At 39.2% G+C, this 17,182-nt stretch overlaps 1 protein-coding gene and 1 pseudogene across 2 annotated transcripts; one reads left to right on the top strand and one right to left on the bottom strand.

Annotated features, from left to right (window-relative positions):
* Positions 1-964: 964 nt before the first annotated feature.
* On the bottom strand, positions 965-9,048 carry LOC113121204 (uncharacterized). 2 transcript variants are annotated; one of them, XM_026291487.1, is made up of 21 exons: positions 8,662-9,048; positions 8,534-8,586; positions 8,369-8,461; positions 8,162-8,286; positions 7,854-7,994; positions 7,628-7,681; positions 6,990-7,157; positions 6,828-6,924; positions 6,537-6,754; positions 6,311-6,461; positions 6,016-6,224; positions 5,818-5,935; positions 4,723-4,925; positions 4,398-4,512; positions 4,153-4,322; positions 3,990-4,081; positions 2,810-2,940; positions 2,345-2,534; positions 2,107-2,269; positions 1,904-2,015; positions 965-1,835 (listed from the first exon to the last, which is right to left on the bottom strand). In XM_026291487.1, the coding sequence occupies exons 1-21, from the start codon at positions 8,679-8,681 to the stop codon at positions 1,765-1,767; spliced, it is 2,694 nt and encodes an 897-aa protein (XP_026147272.1). In that variant the 5' UTR covers positions 8,682-9,048; the 3' UTR covers positions 965-1,764. The 2 variants fall into 2 exon arrangements, with proteins under 2 accessions (XP_026147272.1, XP_026147273.1); XM_026291488.1 differs by lacking the exons at positions 965-1,835; positions 1,904-2,015 and having other exon boundaries at positions 2,129-2,269; positions 2,345-2,457.
* A 1,034-nt stretch (positions 9,049-10,082) lies between these two features.
* On the top strand, positions 10,083-15,288 carry LOC113121203 (potassium voltage-gated channel subfamily S member 3-like; annotated as a pseudogene).
* The last annotated feature ends 1,894 nt before the right edge of the window (positions 15,289-17,182 follow it).

Raw genomic sequence — 17,182 nt, 5'->3', positions numbered from 1 at the left:
GTTTCCTGCTTCCAACAATTAAAACTGAAGAACTCTTGATTTCTGCTGTCAAATATGCCCCACTCCTGGACAGGTGCCATTGTAATGAAATAATCAAAGTTGATCTCTTCAACTGTCAGTGGTCTTAATAACTGTGACCAGATCATTTAATCAGTGAACTGAAGAAGTGGATCAGATTCATAAACAAAACAATGGTTTTGTGAACTGGCTCAATCATTTAGTTGGAAAAATCTGACTGACAATAACAATTTGATCCCTTGTAAACAATGACAGTTGGCGTGAACTAATCATTTATAAACATAAAAGCTGTCAAACACTGGGAAACAAAACCCCTTGTGTACCTTCCTACCTATATGACAGAAAACTAAATAAGGCATACTTCACTTAACTGAGTCTGGCTGAATGTTATATATTGCAAATATATTAGCCTTTGTATACATCTGTTTCCTGGCAGCAGTGTGTTATGTTGTTCTTGGACAGATCGCGCTCACGCACAGTTCATTCTTCTCTTCCATGGACACAGAGCTGTGCACATTATATAATGCCATCTAGTGGAGACAGTGCACTGGCTCATTCAGTGAGTTCTACATGAGGCCATTGTTTAAACATCTCCAGATACTGTATGTGTTAACCAGTGTGATCACTTTTGGTGCTGTGAACGCTCTTAAACCATTCTGAACAATCACAAGTTCCCACATGGATATATATAAAAAATGACAACACATTTCAAATTATGAATTGTGTTTAATAGGATTCTGTAAAAACAACAACAACAAGGTCCTCACACTCTTCTGCATCAGGATATATGGAGCTAACCAATGAAAGGTCTGGAAAGGTCTTTTGCAGGAAACATTAATTTTATTAAGTAATATATTTATAAAATATATACTATATTACATACAGAAAACCTATTTTTACTTTTGCTTTTCAGAAAGCACATTATCACATTTTATTCAGTTGGTACTTTGCGAAAAGATACATTTCATAAATCTTTATTTGTTTGATTTTTATGTAAAAAGAGAAAACTAAATTTAAATATTCAATACAAGATTCATTTATTTTTGTGTCAGACAAATTCAGTAAGGAACCAGTTTGGCCACAGCTTACAGGTACTTTCCAGGTTTCACATTCAATAAATGTCAACATTTAATCAAATAGAATATATTTGCTATTAAAAGATAATTATTATCTTCATGCAGAAAGGTCATATGCTGGCCTTAAAGTTTGCACCGCTCATATCTACACTGTTCAGTTCATAATCAGAATGATTCATAAGAAATGCATCCAAAAATATGGAGAAACAAATCAATGATTTTCACCATTTATTTGACATCTGTTTTGATCTAAATGGTCCAGAAAACATTATATGGATCCATTAATTTTCTTTTAACAGTCAAATATGATTCCCATGTCTGCATTCTTAAATTATTTTGTTATGTGGTGTATCTTCTGAAACAAACTCCCAACTTTGAATGGGTTAAAACGCTTTATTGCACTTGAGACGCCATCGTGTGGACAATCACAGCATCTAGTAATCGCACCGGGAGAGTGTCCGTTACAGACATCTATTCGTGGAAACTCCACAAGGCAGGGGTTATTCAACGCAGAATGTCCACATCATCATCTGCATCAGATATATGACCTCATTCGAGTCCCATGTTGCACCAAGTGGTGTTCAAAACCAGAAGTTTCCTTGTGTTGATGCCTTCAGAATTACTCAAAGTGCATTTCCTGCGATAAACTGGAAATCTGAAACTTACAGGTTCATATCAACAGAATGGGGCCTATAGACACATGCTGCAGGGCTTCCTCTGAAAAGCCTGAACTTCTGCGAACTGTGGAAGAGTAAGACCGGTCACAGAAGAGAAACTGCACTTTCACCTGACTGAACTGAAATAGTTACCTCTATTCGAACTGCTCCCATCCGGATTCAGAGCTTCTGGGCACCCTTTGTAGCAACCTCCATCAGCAGTGTCATCGACATGACAAATAATGACATCACAATGGACAAAAACCTACGTTTGCAAAGTAAATTAACTGTTAAAGGGTTATCAGTTCAAGCCACAATACATGAGAACAACAAATTCTGGAAACCTTTCAACTTACCCTTCTGACCGAGGTGTCACCCTCACTTTCAGAACTCTCATCGTCCTCCTTCCACGCAGATGTTTTAACTTCAAATCTTCTGAAGTGATCTGGGATGTGCACTCGGTCATCTGCGACTACAGGATGGAAGATGGTCTGTTCAGGGACTTTAGGGCTGGCACATCTGGTTCGAGATGAAGAATCAGAACCTGCATCAAGTAGAAATGTTCCACAAATGCATGCAATGTTTCAAACGTACCCATCAACTATTAAATCCCATCTAGGTTTGGATTCCTTGTCCTTGGATAATGTTGCCCAACAGTTTTCCAGGACTACTGCTGCCCTGGAGTCCTTGGAGCGATCCATACCCACCTCAAAATATAGAGACTGTTTCAGAAACTTTAAAACTGGGTAGTCGCCGTCATGATAGAAGAGCCGGTAAACCATATCTGGATGGGTGTAATTAAACCATGCATTGCTCAGACTAACAGGCATTTGTCTTAATCAAGTTAGCAAGAAAGCACGTAAGCAAGTTAGCAAAAAAAAAAAAAATATGTTGCAACCCTGGTTTATCAAAGTAATTAAAAGTCAACATGTATTTATAAACTATGCAATTTACTTTATTGGGCGTTCCCGGACTTAATGTAAATGCTTCATGATTGCACGGCATTCCCAAAAACAAAACACTGGACAAAGAAACCATTAGCAAAAGTAGTTTGCATACCCTTGGAAAGCCTCAGGCTTACAGTGAGTTCACCCTTCCCAACATCTGTGTGCTGCTCTTTTAAGTGTGAAACCGCATGTAAGATCATGTTTTGGGTGGCGTTTGCGATATAAACACAGGATACTGTGAACCTGTTTGAAAAGAGCAGACTTCATTTACATTTCAGTCATTGTCGTACTTCACCATTCAAGTTCTTAATGTTTACAACTTGAATTATTGTGGTAACAATATAGAAAGGCATAACTAAGCTTACATCAATAAAGGAAACTGAAGTCAATTTATCCCTTCAAATGGACAAACATCTGCCCATTGAAATATCAAGTGAATTTTCTCAACTTTATTGATAATGAAATACTGTGAATTGCTGATAATGCAGACCTAACAGGCCATTTTTTTTTTTTTTACCAGGACTGGGCATCAGACATTTTGCTGTGCAAGTTTATTAAAATGTAATGTATATTTTAATAGTCGGTTTATTTGGTTTAGCAAAAGGTTAAACAGTAAGGGTGTTTTCACACTTGGTTCACTTGCCTGGTCGGAACCAGAGTTCAGTTGCTCCCCCCTCCCCCTGTCCCCGCTGGACTGTGTTCATATTATATGCATAAATTTATTAAATGCATAACATTACTCTCTGCACTTTTATGCGTTTTTGAACTGTTCGTTTATAAAGCTACGGTACATAACGGCACTTGCGTCTGTCTTACGAATGTACTGAAAATGCTCTAAAGAACGTTGAAGGCGAACATAAATGATATGTTCAGCTCTCTGCTTGCAGCGCGTCAGTCACGCTCATTAGGAAAGTGAGTGAAACACACACACAAACACACATTTTCATCAAATAATGTCATTAAAAGCGGTGTCACTTCCGCGATTTGGTACGATTGCATTCACATAAGCAGTGAACCGTACCAGAGTTCACATGAAGCATACCCCAGACCACCATTTTTAAGTGCACTCGGGTATGGTTCACGGGTGCGCATCCGAGTACGGAAGACAGCATTCACATCATCCAAACGAACCGAACTCTGACATCAATCGACCCCGGGTGCACACCGAAAGTGCTAGTGTGAAAGCACCCTAAGAGTTACAGGTTTAAACACTACATGCTTGTTTCAATGGACAAATTTGTGAGGCTCTTGATATACGAGAAAGAAAAAAAAAACTAATCTATGTAGATAACCTGTATTCCTGGTCGGGGAGTACCGTCTCTGGAAAAGGTGCATCTCTCTTCCAGGTGACTTCATTCTCGTATATCATGGTATCCTCAACAAACTGAACAAGGTAAGAGTTAATAAGTCACTTTATTACTTATAATAAGGTATTTGATGCGAGCACCCTTGTACCTTCCGCGTGGTTCCACAAGTGGTGACACCAAAGTGAAAATAAGCGTAGTAGTCTTGACTGTAGGAGGGTTTGCAGGATGGGTCTCTTAGAGAGAGTTCACCGGGAAGAAGATGTGGAACCGATTCCAGTTTGGGAAGCACCACAGTTATTGTTCCATTAGAAAAACACTCTGGCACAACAACAAAGAGATTCACAATCGTAAAATGGCAACAAGACATCATTACGACGTAAAATACAAACCAACCTGACAAGATTACAAAAAAGGGGCAGGAAAGGGAGAACTCATTAAAGCTCAAGTTATTCAACGAATCGTAAATTTCCACATCAATTCTTCCCAGGATTCCAGTCAGCTGAACAGACTTGAAAAATAAAGTTTTAAAAACAGTCAGGGGAATTAAGAAGGTGGTAGGGAATGGTCCATAGAGATTATTAGAAAACGTAAAAAAAAAAAAAAAAATTACGTTAACCTAAATGTTTTGGTAAACTATGCCTTTGTATATGTGTGGGCATCACTTATGACTGGCAGACTTTGCTTATCATTAGTGCAACCCAGGACATCTGAAGAATACCTCAAAAGCCACAACTGGTGCTAGGAATGGCACGATGAGTACTAAATGGGTTTCATTCGAATGATGCTCATACTGCTGTAAAATCTTTTCATTCAACTCCAAATGTCCCAGATGGATCTTTATTTGGGAACTTGGGGTGCTCCCATATATGATGTAAATGTTGAAACTGTCCTCGTTGCAACTTCCCCCTACATGTGGAAGGACTGCAGAGAAAAAGACACAAAAGGTAAAAATCAGCACAAACCAGTTATGCGCAATTCTGCTCCTAGAGATCTGCATAGTTTACTGTAGCCCCTCGACCCCAGACAACGGTTGGCAAAAGATTACCCATCAGACAATGCTGATTGAATGTTGAAGCCATAAGGCGGCACTAGAACAACAATGTTGTATTTATATACCTCCTGGATCACACAAGCTAGTCAAAATTTGAGCTCTTGGCATAAAGGGAGATCTCCAGGAGCAGGACCTTGCTCCACTCTTTTCCAGTCTAAGGCCCATTTACACTGCATGGTTCAGGTGACCCAATTCCTCTCATGTGGCACAGATCGGATATGACCGGTGAACGCGTAAGCAGGAAAAAAACGCATGGATTCCGATGTTCTCAGATCGGATTCAGGCCTCATTCATATGTGGTTATAAATTGGATACGTGCATTTGCTTGTGCCATGTAAGCAGACAGTCGTACGTCATTAAAAAAAGTGACGTCAACTCAGGTGGACACCACCAACTGAGCTCACATGACTTATTTAGGCGCAAAATTCGCCCAGGCTGCAACAAGCGCTCCTCTTTTCTCTCCACCGTACGAGACCAATGTTTTGTTGATGTTGTTGACTTTTCAAAATATTGTAGAAAGCAAAACACTGTATAATTTTATTTGCATCTGCATCCACTGTATTTCATGCTGTTTTACTTCCTTTTCCGGGTCAGAACGTCAACGTTTGGTAGTTTCAGCAGTGTATAGTGTAAATGCAAAAATCGGATAAGGGACACTTTTAAAAGATGATGTAAGCGGGTCGTCAAAAAAAATCGGATATAGTCAGAAAATCAGATTTGGGCATAAAGACCTGCAGTGTAAATGCAGCCTAAAGATCTTACCAGTGTCAGCTGAAGAAGCTTCTAGTACCATGGAGTGTGAAAATGCTGTGTGTTCAGGCAAGATGACGAAACCAAAGACCAAATCGAGCACGTAGGTTCTTAAATCAGGGCGAAACGTCTGCATTACAAATGAAAGCATTTGAAGACAAATCACAGGAGTTGGGAAGACAGCTACATGGACAAAAGTGAAATGCATACCTTTATTTGCACATGAGGTTCAGAGAAGGGAACCTGGACAGCAAAGGCTTTGGTGTTATTCGGAAAGCTGTGCTCTTCCAGGTTAATGCCTTTAATATTAATCTCAGAGACCGTGAGCATTTCAGAGCCAAAGGTGATATTCAGCAGCTCCACATCAGGTGGGAAGAAACCCAGAAACACATCAAATACCCTCAGCTCGAGTTCAGTGTCTGATCACAAAATAATTAATCTCTCTACACACATACACGCACGCATACAAAAATATCAGCCTTTCTGCCCTAAATTCAACACTCACAGTCTGTAACTTGGGGTGACCATGCTGTCAAAGGAGTGGTGATGGGGAACAAGACTTTATACATGGTCTCATCCTGGCCCTCCTTCCACAGAAACTCAAGCATGGGTTCTATGGTGTAACTGACATGGTACTGGCCCTCAAGAACGTGACTCTGTAATTAACAAAAATGTGTCTTGCTCATTATCTTCAAGTTAAATGGAAAATAGAAAACCATTGACAACTCCACCTTGTAGTATCCATCAGAAGCCCCAACAGGAATCTCAACAACTACATGGGACTCATTGAAAGTCATGGTATAGTTATGGCTTTCCATCTCATCAGATGTGAGCCTTCTGCCATTGATGCCCATGTGCACATCCAGGATCTCCACTTCCAAGGAAACCAAAGGAGTTATGTGCAGAGGAACTCTCCAATAAATCATCTGACCCACAAATGAAGCTCCACCTGGAGTCAGATCAGAGCACAATGAGTTGTAGAACACCAAAATGGCAAAATAAGTGTGTGAATGAAATCTCACTGATTGGACAGGCAGCTGCCGACTCGACTAAAGCCATCATCCAGCGGTCTCGGAACAAGACCACCGATTTGAACACCATCATATCAACATCGTCAACCTAGCAAGGAAAAATGCTTCAGGCACTACAGAAAAATTAAAGCTGGCACATGAAACTGTTCATACATTTTGGAGAAAGGTTTCGAGCGTGTTGTATGGGCTTCGCATGACCAGTCGTGTTGGAGAACTCTGAACACTGTAGCCCATCGCTTGAAGGGTCTCTTTGTCAAAAGACTTCTCTTCAGGGCTGTAGAGTAGGATTCTCCAGAGTTGCAAGTTAGGTATAACTGTGGGCTGTTAAAGAGGAACAACAGAAGATTCAGTATCAAAGAAAAACATGAAAATATCTATCAAGAATTATGAAAATGTATATATAATAAATAACAAAATACAATAATGTAAGTGCCAAAAATATATATTTTTTTAGATCTAAAAATAAACAAGCCCTGGCCAGATGAGAAAAAGTAATGCATTTCTTCCCATAAGAAGAAACTAGTGATGCAATGACTTTTCAGGGAGTAACACTTTTGTAAATCAGTTCTTTTAAAAGTACCTTCTAACACTGAATACGATATTGTTTGTAACTACACAGTTTTAGATTCAACTAGTGAGATTTTTCAAACTATGCAAATAATTCCAGTGTGATTGCTTGCAATAGTAACAGCACACACTCCTTAAAACACACAAATTTAGACATCATTCAGGTAGTATAAATGGACACCAGCAGCTTACTGAAGCACCACTAGAAAGATTATTATACATACCAGCTGTTTGACTGATGCGGTCTTGATTTCTGGGATTGCATTTCTTACAGATACCTGACAAAACAGCAATAACACAATGCATTGCATTTCCAATGACACATTAGATTACTAGTCTTAGATCATTATCCATTTAGATGAGAAATGCGTAACCTCCACACATAATGTCAGAAATGTCCACGTTTTTATCAAAAGTTAAAAAATGACATTTAATAAAACAATCACTTGCCTCCATGTAGTTTGTCTCACACAAAATCTCACGTGAAGACACGGTGTGACTGCAGAACTTGAACACTTCGTAGACTTTCTCAGATAGCGTTGGGAATTCATACGGTTTAAACTGCATGGCTACTCTAAATTCATTGTCACCCTATTGGAAAAATGGTAAGGTATGTGCACTTAGAAATAAACCAATTCCCTTATTAAACATCCACTCCCACATTTCAACTTTCAGATTTTCTTAATTATTTACATAATGAGCTATAGCTCCTGAACTAGAGCTGGTTAAAGAAATGCTTAATTATAAAAGACACAAACCTGCTTCTCTGCATAACAACTCTGTAGGGAAGCTGACACTATCGTGTTCCCCAAAGGGTCAGATTTCTGTGTATAGCCACATTGAGCCGCCAGGTGAGGTGTGAGAAGGACTGTCTGTGTGTCATCTGAAACACCCAGAGAAGGTCTGAATTGATAGCTGGGTGTATGACACTCATTGGCACACGAACAATGAGATAATTAACTTACTGACTGCATAAAGCTCTAAAGGACCTCCTGCACTCAAAGAACCAGGGAGGGTAAACTGTACCCTATTTCCAAGACATTCACCTTGGACTTCATCTGCAATCAAGAAACGTGTCATTAAGTAATAAATTACATGACTTAAAATAGGGAACGCACAGCATGGCTTACCTGCTGAGGGATCTGCATGAATGCTTATTATAGTGACCATAAGCCATAAAGCCCTGCAAATATCATAAACAAATCAACACATCTCTTGGTGAATTCAAACACTCATATTTCCATATCCTAAAACATACCCTATCTCAAAGCATCCCATTATGAAATCTCTTTTTTGTTGTTGTTTACTTTTGTCTTCTACAGAAACGCGCGAGCGTCCTAAGCGGCAGGTGATTAATGAACAGTGTCTCGTGCGCGTTTCGTCTGATTGCACAGTATTGCGCGCAGGTGAGGAAAACAGCTCGCGCGACTTCCAGCGCTCGTGGACGGGACTCTCCGCCTTGCTAGGTGTGGACCTGGATTTAAAAGTTAACGGAAAACCGCGGACTCTTTGCGCCTATAGCTACCATGTATTATTGATAAAGTGACTGTTTCTGTAGAGTTTTCAAATGATTTTGATTTCGATGAAGAGGCGCGTGGTGGGTATGTGATCTTCAGTAGACTTTATATTTTAAGATTTATTAAGATTTCTCTCTCTTATATTATATATATATATATATATATATATATATATATATATATATATATATATATATATATATATATATTATATATTATATATATATATATATATATATATATATATATATATATATATATATATATATATATATATATATATATTATTTTTTTTTTTTTTTTTTTTTTTTTTTTTTTTTTTTGCACCCTCAGATTCCAGATTTTAAAATAGTTGAATCTCGGCCAAATGTTGTCCAATCCTAACAAACCATACATCAATGGAAAGCTTACCCTATTACTCTTATGACTGGGGTCACATATGACAATTCCTTTAAGACAAGGTTCAAAAGGAGCCTTTTTCTGTTCTAAAGAAAGGAGTGTTTCAATACTTCTGTCCATATGTGTATGTATAAGTCATCGATGTTTGAGTTCTTGGCTCAAGGTCTGCATCTAAACTCACCTGGGATTGGGACATAATCAGCTTTCTGCAGACCAGGCAAGTTCTTCCACACTGACTGAATCCCTCATTTCTTTTTGAACCTTGCCTTATATACACACAGGCATTGTCATTTTGAATAGAAAAGGGTCCTGTCCAAACAGCTGCTATAAATCTAGAAGCACACAGTTCCCTAGAATACCATTACTCATGGAAATTTTTTAAAGTCAAACCTATTCTTTAGAAAGGGTTGTTCCAAAATAATATAATATAATATAATATAATATAATATAATATGATATGATATGATATGATATGATATAATATAATATAATATAATACAATACACCTGAAGTTGTTATGTTTCAGTCTTGCTTACAGCATTGACAGTATAGTTGAAGTTAAGTAGTCCATTTTTCTAAATGCTGTTGTATATAATTAAAATAATTCTGATATATCGTAATCTATGACCAGTTACTTCATTTCAAAAAAGGTTACTGTTGAATTTTCAAGAATCTGTGTGAATTACCGGTGTTTTTTTTTTTTTTCAACATAATATCGAGGCATTTCATAACTATTTTAAGTTTTGGCAAATTGGAGATTGCATCTCATCTAGAGTTTATATGCTGGTCATTTATTTATTCAGTTTCATTAATTCAGTGCTTTTCTGTGTTTTTGATCTGCTTAACATTCACATTTCTGTTGTTTTAGTAGAAAATGCAAGTATATCATTGGCAAGACTTCCAGATTTGATGAATCAGTCCCACCATGATGTATGGGCAAGCTCTCCACCATCAAGGCAGGGAGGAAGGCCTTGATCTCAACGTTGGAGGCACCCAGCACAAGGTGGAGTGCTGCGTTCTGCTAATCAGTTAATCCAGTGCTGCAGCGATGCCACAATCCTGGAACTGTGACAGCTACAGCCCCGCTGAGCAGGAATACTAATTCGACAGGAGCCCGCAAGTCTTCCACTGTGTTCTGAACTTCTACCGTACAGGACCCTTTCATGCTTTGGAGGAGCTCTGTGTTTTCTGCTTCAGACAGGAGATCGAATACTGGGGCATTGGTGAACAGGATCAGGAAGCCTGCTGTCTCGAATGGTTCCTTGAGCGCAAAGATGAGCGGGAGCAGAATGTGTCTGGCCGGTCTAGTAATGCAGGGTCGTCTGGAGAGATCTCGGCTGTGAGCAGTGACCTGAGGAGGTTTGAAGGCACGTGGTGTTCAGATGTGCGCACCTTCATGTGGCAAACCTTTGAAGATCCCAATCACTCCAAGTGTTCCAAAGGTGTAGCTGCGTTTTCCGTCCTGGTCATTTTGACCTCCATTGTGGCCATGTGTATCCACAGTATGCCCGAATTTCAGGTATGCATCCGACAGTCTGTCCTGGGCTCTCTGGAGCTCATCTGTATTATTTTCTTCTCAGTGGAGTTTGTCCTGCGAGTCATAGCAGCTCCTCAGACACGGATGTTTTTGGGAAACCCTCTGAACATGATTGACAGGGCTTCTATCTTGCCTTTCTATGTGACGCTGGCCTTTGAAAGTTTGGATGAAGAGGATGGGGAGGGAAACCAACATCTGGTCAACATGGGGAAGGTGGTTCAGGTTCTCCGGTTAATCAGGGTCCTAAAGCTTCATCAACATTAAGAAGGAGTGAGACCTTTTGGAGAAACTCTAAAGAACTGCCAATGCGAGGTGGGTTTGCTTATTCTTTTCATTACTGTTGCAATATCATTCTTCTCGACTCTTATCTACTACACTGAAAAGGAAGACGTTTCTTCCAAACTCTCTTCTATTCCAGTTTGTCGGTGGTGGGCCATTATTTCAATGATTATGGTGGGCTATGGGGATGTATATCCAAGGACAGCAGCTGGGAGGATTGTAGCTACACTTTGCATTCTCTGTGGGTTGCTTCTTTACCCATCACCATCACCATCATGAACAACTTTTCAAAGTACTTTGATAAAAATGCACTTAAGTGGCGCCTTTCAGAAGCTAAAACATAGGAAAATGTCAATGGATTCCCTGTGGTTTAAAATTTTGGTTTGCTTTTGCAATCTAAACTTTTTGACAATCTTGAAATTTATCAATAAAAATAAAGCCATCCATCATCTTAGTGTTAAATACTTCATTTTAAACAACAATGTGAGGTGTTTGGAAAACGTGAAGGACCTAGAATATCCACCAGCACTTGAAAGTCAATTCAAATGACGAATGAAAACGAGCAGCACAAAATTCTTTCTTTTCTTCAAAAAAGTTTAATAGTATTTCTATGTACAACAAATGATCATACTTAATATTCAGTTCTTCAAAGAGGCAGATTGATCAAATCTGAAATTAGGCAAAATACTGAAGCAAAACTAAAGCAGAGAAGGACCAAACCCTTCATAAAATCCTCACCTGCAAAAAAAACCCAACATCTCATATTTAGATATGTGAATTTGACTCAGTGAATTAAAAATAAAAAAGCAAATTATTTGTACAAATACCAAACTATTTGTAAAATGCCAAAACAACTAACAGCAATGAAACATCAAATCATACATTCATTTTTTTTTCACGATCCTGCATGCTGTCATAGCTCTATAAAATAATCTTGATAAAATTCAAATGAACATGGGTTAGAGCAAATAAAAACTATTTAAATTAAGCATATATTCATTTATCAATATATGTATTTTTTTCTCTAAATAAACAATGTATATTTGGCATTAGATTCATCCTTATTATTGATATATTTTATGATTCAAAACAAGTTTGAAGCCAAACCATTCTCAAAAACTCATTGTTAATAGCCCATTTATGAGAGGTCTCACTTATTCAAACCACATTACATCAGATGTGCTGGAAAACAAAACAAAAACGAGAAAATCCCTCCCCTTGACAAATTAGCCATGAGTAACGAAGACCAATATATTTTTATACTAAGGTTATGGTTGACCAAAAACTGTGAATACACAGCAAAACTGCCTTGAATCCCACCTCACGCTCTGAAAAGTCAACGGAGCACCAAAGACAGACCTCAACATCCTAAAGAATCATTATTTTCACCAAGGAAAGGATGTCGAATTGTGTCTGTGCCATGATCACTGATCTCAGGTTATTGCTGAACAGGCAGCGAAACATCTGTACTTAATTTCTACAGCTGAACACTCATTCAGCTGTCTATAATACTGTGATTTCTTTGCAGAGAAGCCTTGAATAGGTGGACAAATGAAAATGGAGTGCGGGGTAGAGAACATCTGATAAAGGATATAATCTTTCATTTTGTAATTATAAGCAATTATACATATATTCTCTCTTAAAAAGGTAATCATGCCACTTGGAAGGCAGACAGTGAGGCCTATACTCTACTGAACATATTGTTTCTGTATGAGTGCGAGTATACTGTATGCATGTTGATTGTCCCGGTAAAACCAATCTAAGCCTATATTTATCCAGCACACCTCTATGACAAAAGCACCATTTTGACCTCTCAAACGTCTTAATGTATTTTTAAACAGTTGTTTACAATGTTTCACATTTTCAGTAAAAGAAATAACAGCATTGTTCATAGAACAATAGCCGTCTTTGCATTATGGAGGAGCTGACCCTCAAAGAGGAGGATCGGAAACGAACAAAACCTATTAAAGGGCTTCCCTGCAGTACGTCAGTAAACTGAAAGTGGCAGCGCAGTTTTTTTTGTAATGATGTAATGCATCTGCAATGCGGCTTTACTGTATATATCCGTGCACACACTGGCCACAACTTTATAAAATATTTTATAGTCAAGAAACTCTATACTCCGGAAAAGTAGTGAATAAATAAACTGCAACCATGTTGAACGAAGCAGCATTGCTGGTCACCAGCATGTTGTGGTTTAGATGCGGGAAGTGGCGTTTTTAACTAGCTTCAAGGCTTACTTCACCCAAAAATGAGAATTAGGCTGCGTTTCATTCACCCCCGAGGCATCCTAGCTGTATATGATTATCTGCTTTCAGATGAATCGCATGAGAGTTATGTTAAAATGTGTCTTTGATCTTTCAAGCTCTATCACTGCAGTCAGCAGGTGTTGCAATGCTTCAGTCCAAAAGACGTGAAATAAAAAGCACCCTTCCATTAAAAAAAAAGAAAAAAAGTCTCACACGCCTCCGGGGGGTAAAAAAAAAAAAAAAAAAAAAAACACAGCCTAATTACAATTTCCGGCTGCAAATGCAGTAACTACAGCAACCGAGATACATTTATTTAAGATTAAAAAATATATATACATTTGAATCTGATGATAGTTGAGCCAAATTGTACAGATCAGAGTCTAAAAGTCCAGATTCCAGGACTAAATAAGTTTTGGAAATAAAAGGTTGTTCATGCATTTTGCCTTTGTAGGCAAACCTATGTAGTATTTTTTGCTGGTGAACAGCAAAGCTATACCTGGTCCACCAGCTAGACCAGCATCAAACCAGCTCTAAATCATCTTTCAACAGGGTTGCAAGGCATATTTTGCTATTCCTCAATTAAATCTATTCACAAAAACGGGTAAAACATATAGTTTCTGTGAATAAGCGTCTCTTCTGAAACTCAGAAAGTCAGACTAGAGCTGCTGCATAGTTGAAAGGCATGACAAATCACTCTGTTTGCCTTGAACTGATTGCAGAGAGACTCGGTGCTAGTAGAGAGACTTTACTAGCACTAGTGTAGTGTCCTGCCATTGATACCACACACTAAGAGGTAATGACACCATGTGCCTGCCATGTATTTATACACTATTGCACATTCTGGCAAGTCTGGTAGAGTGTGTAAGCACGCGAGAGCTGGACACTGACAATTAGTCTGATACTGTGTATTGTTTCGTCGAGATGAACAATGTGAAGCCCTCATGTGTCCGTCATAACAGAGGACATATATAAATCAAAACTGAAGTTACCTGCATTTAACACTTTCCTCGGTCTTAAGGTGCGGTTACACTAACCAAATGTCAGATGGTGCAATGAATATGGCCAACAGGATGTTATTGATAAATCAGAAAATACATTTTTTATCAACCCAGGCTTATTGGAAAACCGTTCCTGTGGTGACATGTCTGCAGAATGATAACATATTGCTTCTCCTTTGTTTCACTGTAATTTCAAAGTGAAATGACTAAGTGAGTGGCGGTAATAGTGCATTTAAGTTTTATATGAAACAGATGAACATGAGTCAAGCAAAGATTTATAACACCGGTTTTTGTATCACAGCAGTTCTGAAATGAAATATCTATTGAGTGGCACTAAAAGGTTAAAGGGTTAGTTCACCTGAGAATAAAAATGCGTCCATCTTCTACTCACCCTCAAAGCATCCTAGGTGTGTATGACTTTCTTCTTTCAGAATAATCCAATCGAAGTTATATAACAGTTGTCCTTGCTCTTCCAAGCTTTTCAATGGGGCTAAGCGGGTGTTTGCTGTCAACTGCTCAGAAGACGTGAAATAAAGTGTGCACATCTGTAATAAAACGTCCCTCACACGGCTCCGGGGGGTAAATAAATGCCCCCTATAGCAAATCCATGCGTTTTTGTAAGATAAATATTCTTCTTTTTTTTTTTTCTTCTGCTGACTGTGGGGAACCGGAAGACATGTAGACGGATGTCGTAGTTCGTCAGCACTGTGTGGTTAGTGACGAGCGTGGAGAGCGAACAAAACAAAATGCTAGTCATGAATTAGGAGCACAAAATGAGGATTTGTAAAGAAAACCTCCTCCTGTGCTCGTACATTTCCCAGAGGCACAGGCGAGGTGTTAGAAAAAAATTAATCTGGATATTTATCTTTTAAAAAAACGCATTGGATTCGCTAGAGGGGGCCTTTATTCACCCCCTGGAGTGTGAGGGACGTTTTATTACAGATGCGTGCACTTTATTTCACGTCTTCTGAACAGTTGACAACAAACACCCACTTACCCCAATGAAAGGCTTGGAAGAGCAAGGACAATTTTGGGGGGATTATTCTGAAAGAAGAAAGTCACATACACATAGGATGCTTTGAGGGTGAGAAGAACGTGGACAAATGTTAATTCTTGGGTGAACTAACCCTTTAATGCTCTGTCACAGTAAAGCCCCTTTCACACGGCGATTCCAGAAAATACATGGGTAATGTGTCATGGCAATTGTTCCCGGGTCGCTAGATTTTGCACTTTCACACTGCCAGTGATTACCCGGGATTTGTGAGTGCGTTCAAACACAACCCCTAAAGGTCCCGTAACGACACGTGACATCAGGATGTTATGTGTAATGAATGAGTCGAAAACGCTAGCACATTAACTTTCACTTAAGCTAGCGAATGATCTTCGCTTCAGCAGATAAACTAACTGATCTCTGCTTTATTACAGTTTGCACATATTTTTTTCATCGCGAACATTGATCTGCCTTCAAAACACCTGGTAAAAGATTGGCGTGATAAAGTGCGTCATCAGTACGACACAAACTTTACGGCATTAGTTCTGGTTTTTGTTCACACAGCGCTCGTTCCGGGACTGAACCAGGCAATGTTACTAATTCCCCGTGTTTGCGTTCACACAGAAGGCGACCCGGCAATGTTCCGGCAATTTTCCGGGTCCAATGTGCAGTGTGAAAGGAGCTTAAGACTTTACTTCACTAAACCCAACCAATAGTGTAAACAAAAGCAAACATGAGATAAAAACACTGAAGCATCCATGCCATTTTTGTTCAATTACACTCTTATGACTGGTCTTTTATAGGACTCGTTCTTATGAACTTCTTGGTAATAACTTCAAGTTAAACTTTAAAGGGGGGGGGGGGGTGAAATGCTATTTCATGCATACTGAGTTTTTTACACTGTTAAAGAGTTGGATTCTCATGCTAAACGGAAGTTTCAAAAATTAAGTTGTACGTTTGAAGGAGTATTTTTGTTCCCAAAATACTCCTTCCAGTTTGTCACAAGTTTCGGAAAGTTTTTTTTGAGTATGGCTCTGTGTGACGTTAGATGGAGCAGAATTTCCTTATATGGGTCCTGAGGGCACTTTTGCCGGAAGAGCGCGCGCTCCCGTATAGCAGAGCACTGAGAGCACAACAGACTTCACTGATCAGAATGATTCACCGATCAGAGCGAGAGTGTCGCGAAAATTCACAAAAGAAGTGTGTTTTTGGTTGCCAGGGCAAGACAACCCTGCACAGATTACCAAAAAAAAAAAAACCAGCATTAAGGGACCAGTGGATGGAGTTTATTTTTACAGAGCATCAACGGAGTTGTGCAAGTGTTTTTGTTTGTTCCCTGCATTTCGAAGATGCTTGTTTTACAAACAAGGCCCAGTTTGACGACGGATTTGCGTATCGTTTATTTCTTAAGGATGATGCAATCCCAACGAAAAAGGGTCACAATCGTGTGTTGGAACCGCAGGCGGTGAGTAAAACTGCTTAAAATATCTCTGGCTCCTTGTTAGTGCGTCCCCCTCCCATGCCGGAGACCCGGGTTCGAGCCCCGCTCGGAGTGAGTCGTTGCTGCTGCTGCTCTCGTTCAGTTTAAGCCTCTGGATCTGATTCTGGATCATAAATAAACGGCTGAATCTGACTGTTGGCATGGTTTGTTTTGGATGATGGTTTTTTCCTCAAGGTAAAGTCACAGCTTCCAAACGCTCTCAACGCAAAAGCTTACTCGCGCTCGTGATTCTTTAGCTCCGCCCACACGTCACGCCTCCAGCCGGTCGTGTTTTTCCGGGAAAAATCGGTACAGACTATCTTTCTCTT

Source organism: Carassius auratus, chromosome 20 (genome assembly GCF_003368295.1).
Source record: "Carassius auratus strain Wakin chromosome 20, ASM336829v1, whole genome shotgun sequence".
NCBI classification, from domain to species: domain Eukaryota; kingdom Metazoa; phylum Chordata; class Actinopteri; order Cypriniformes; family Cyprinidae; genus Carassius; species Carassius auratus.
The sequence above is the reverse complement of the archived record's forward strand: the minus strand, read 5'-3'. Positions and strand labels throughout refer to the sequence as shown.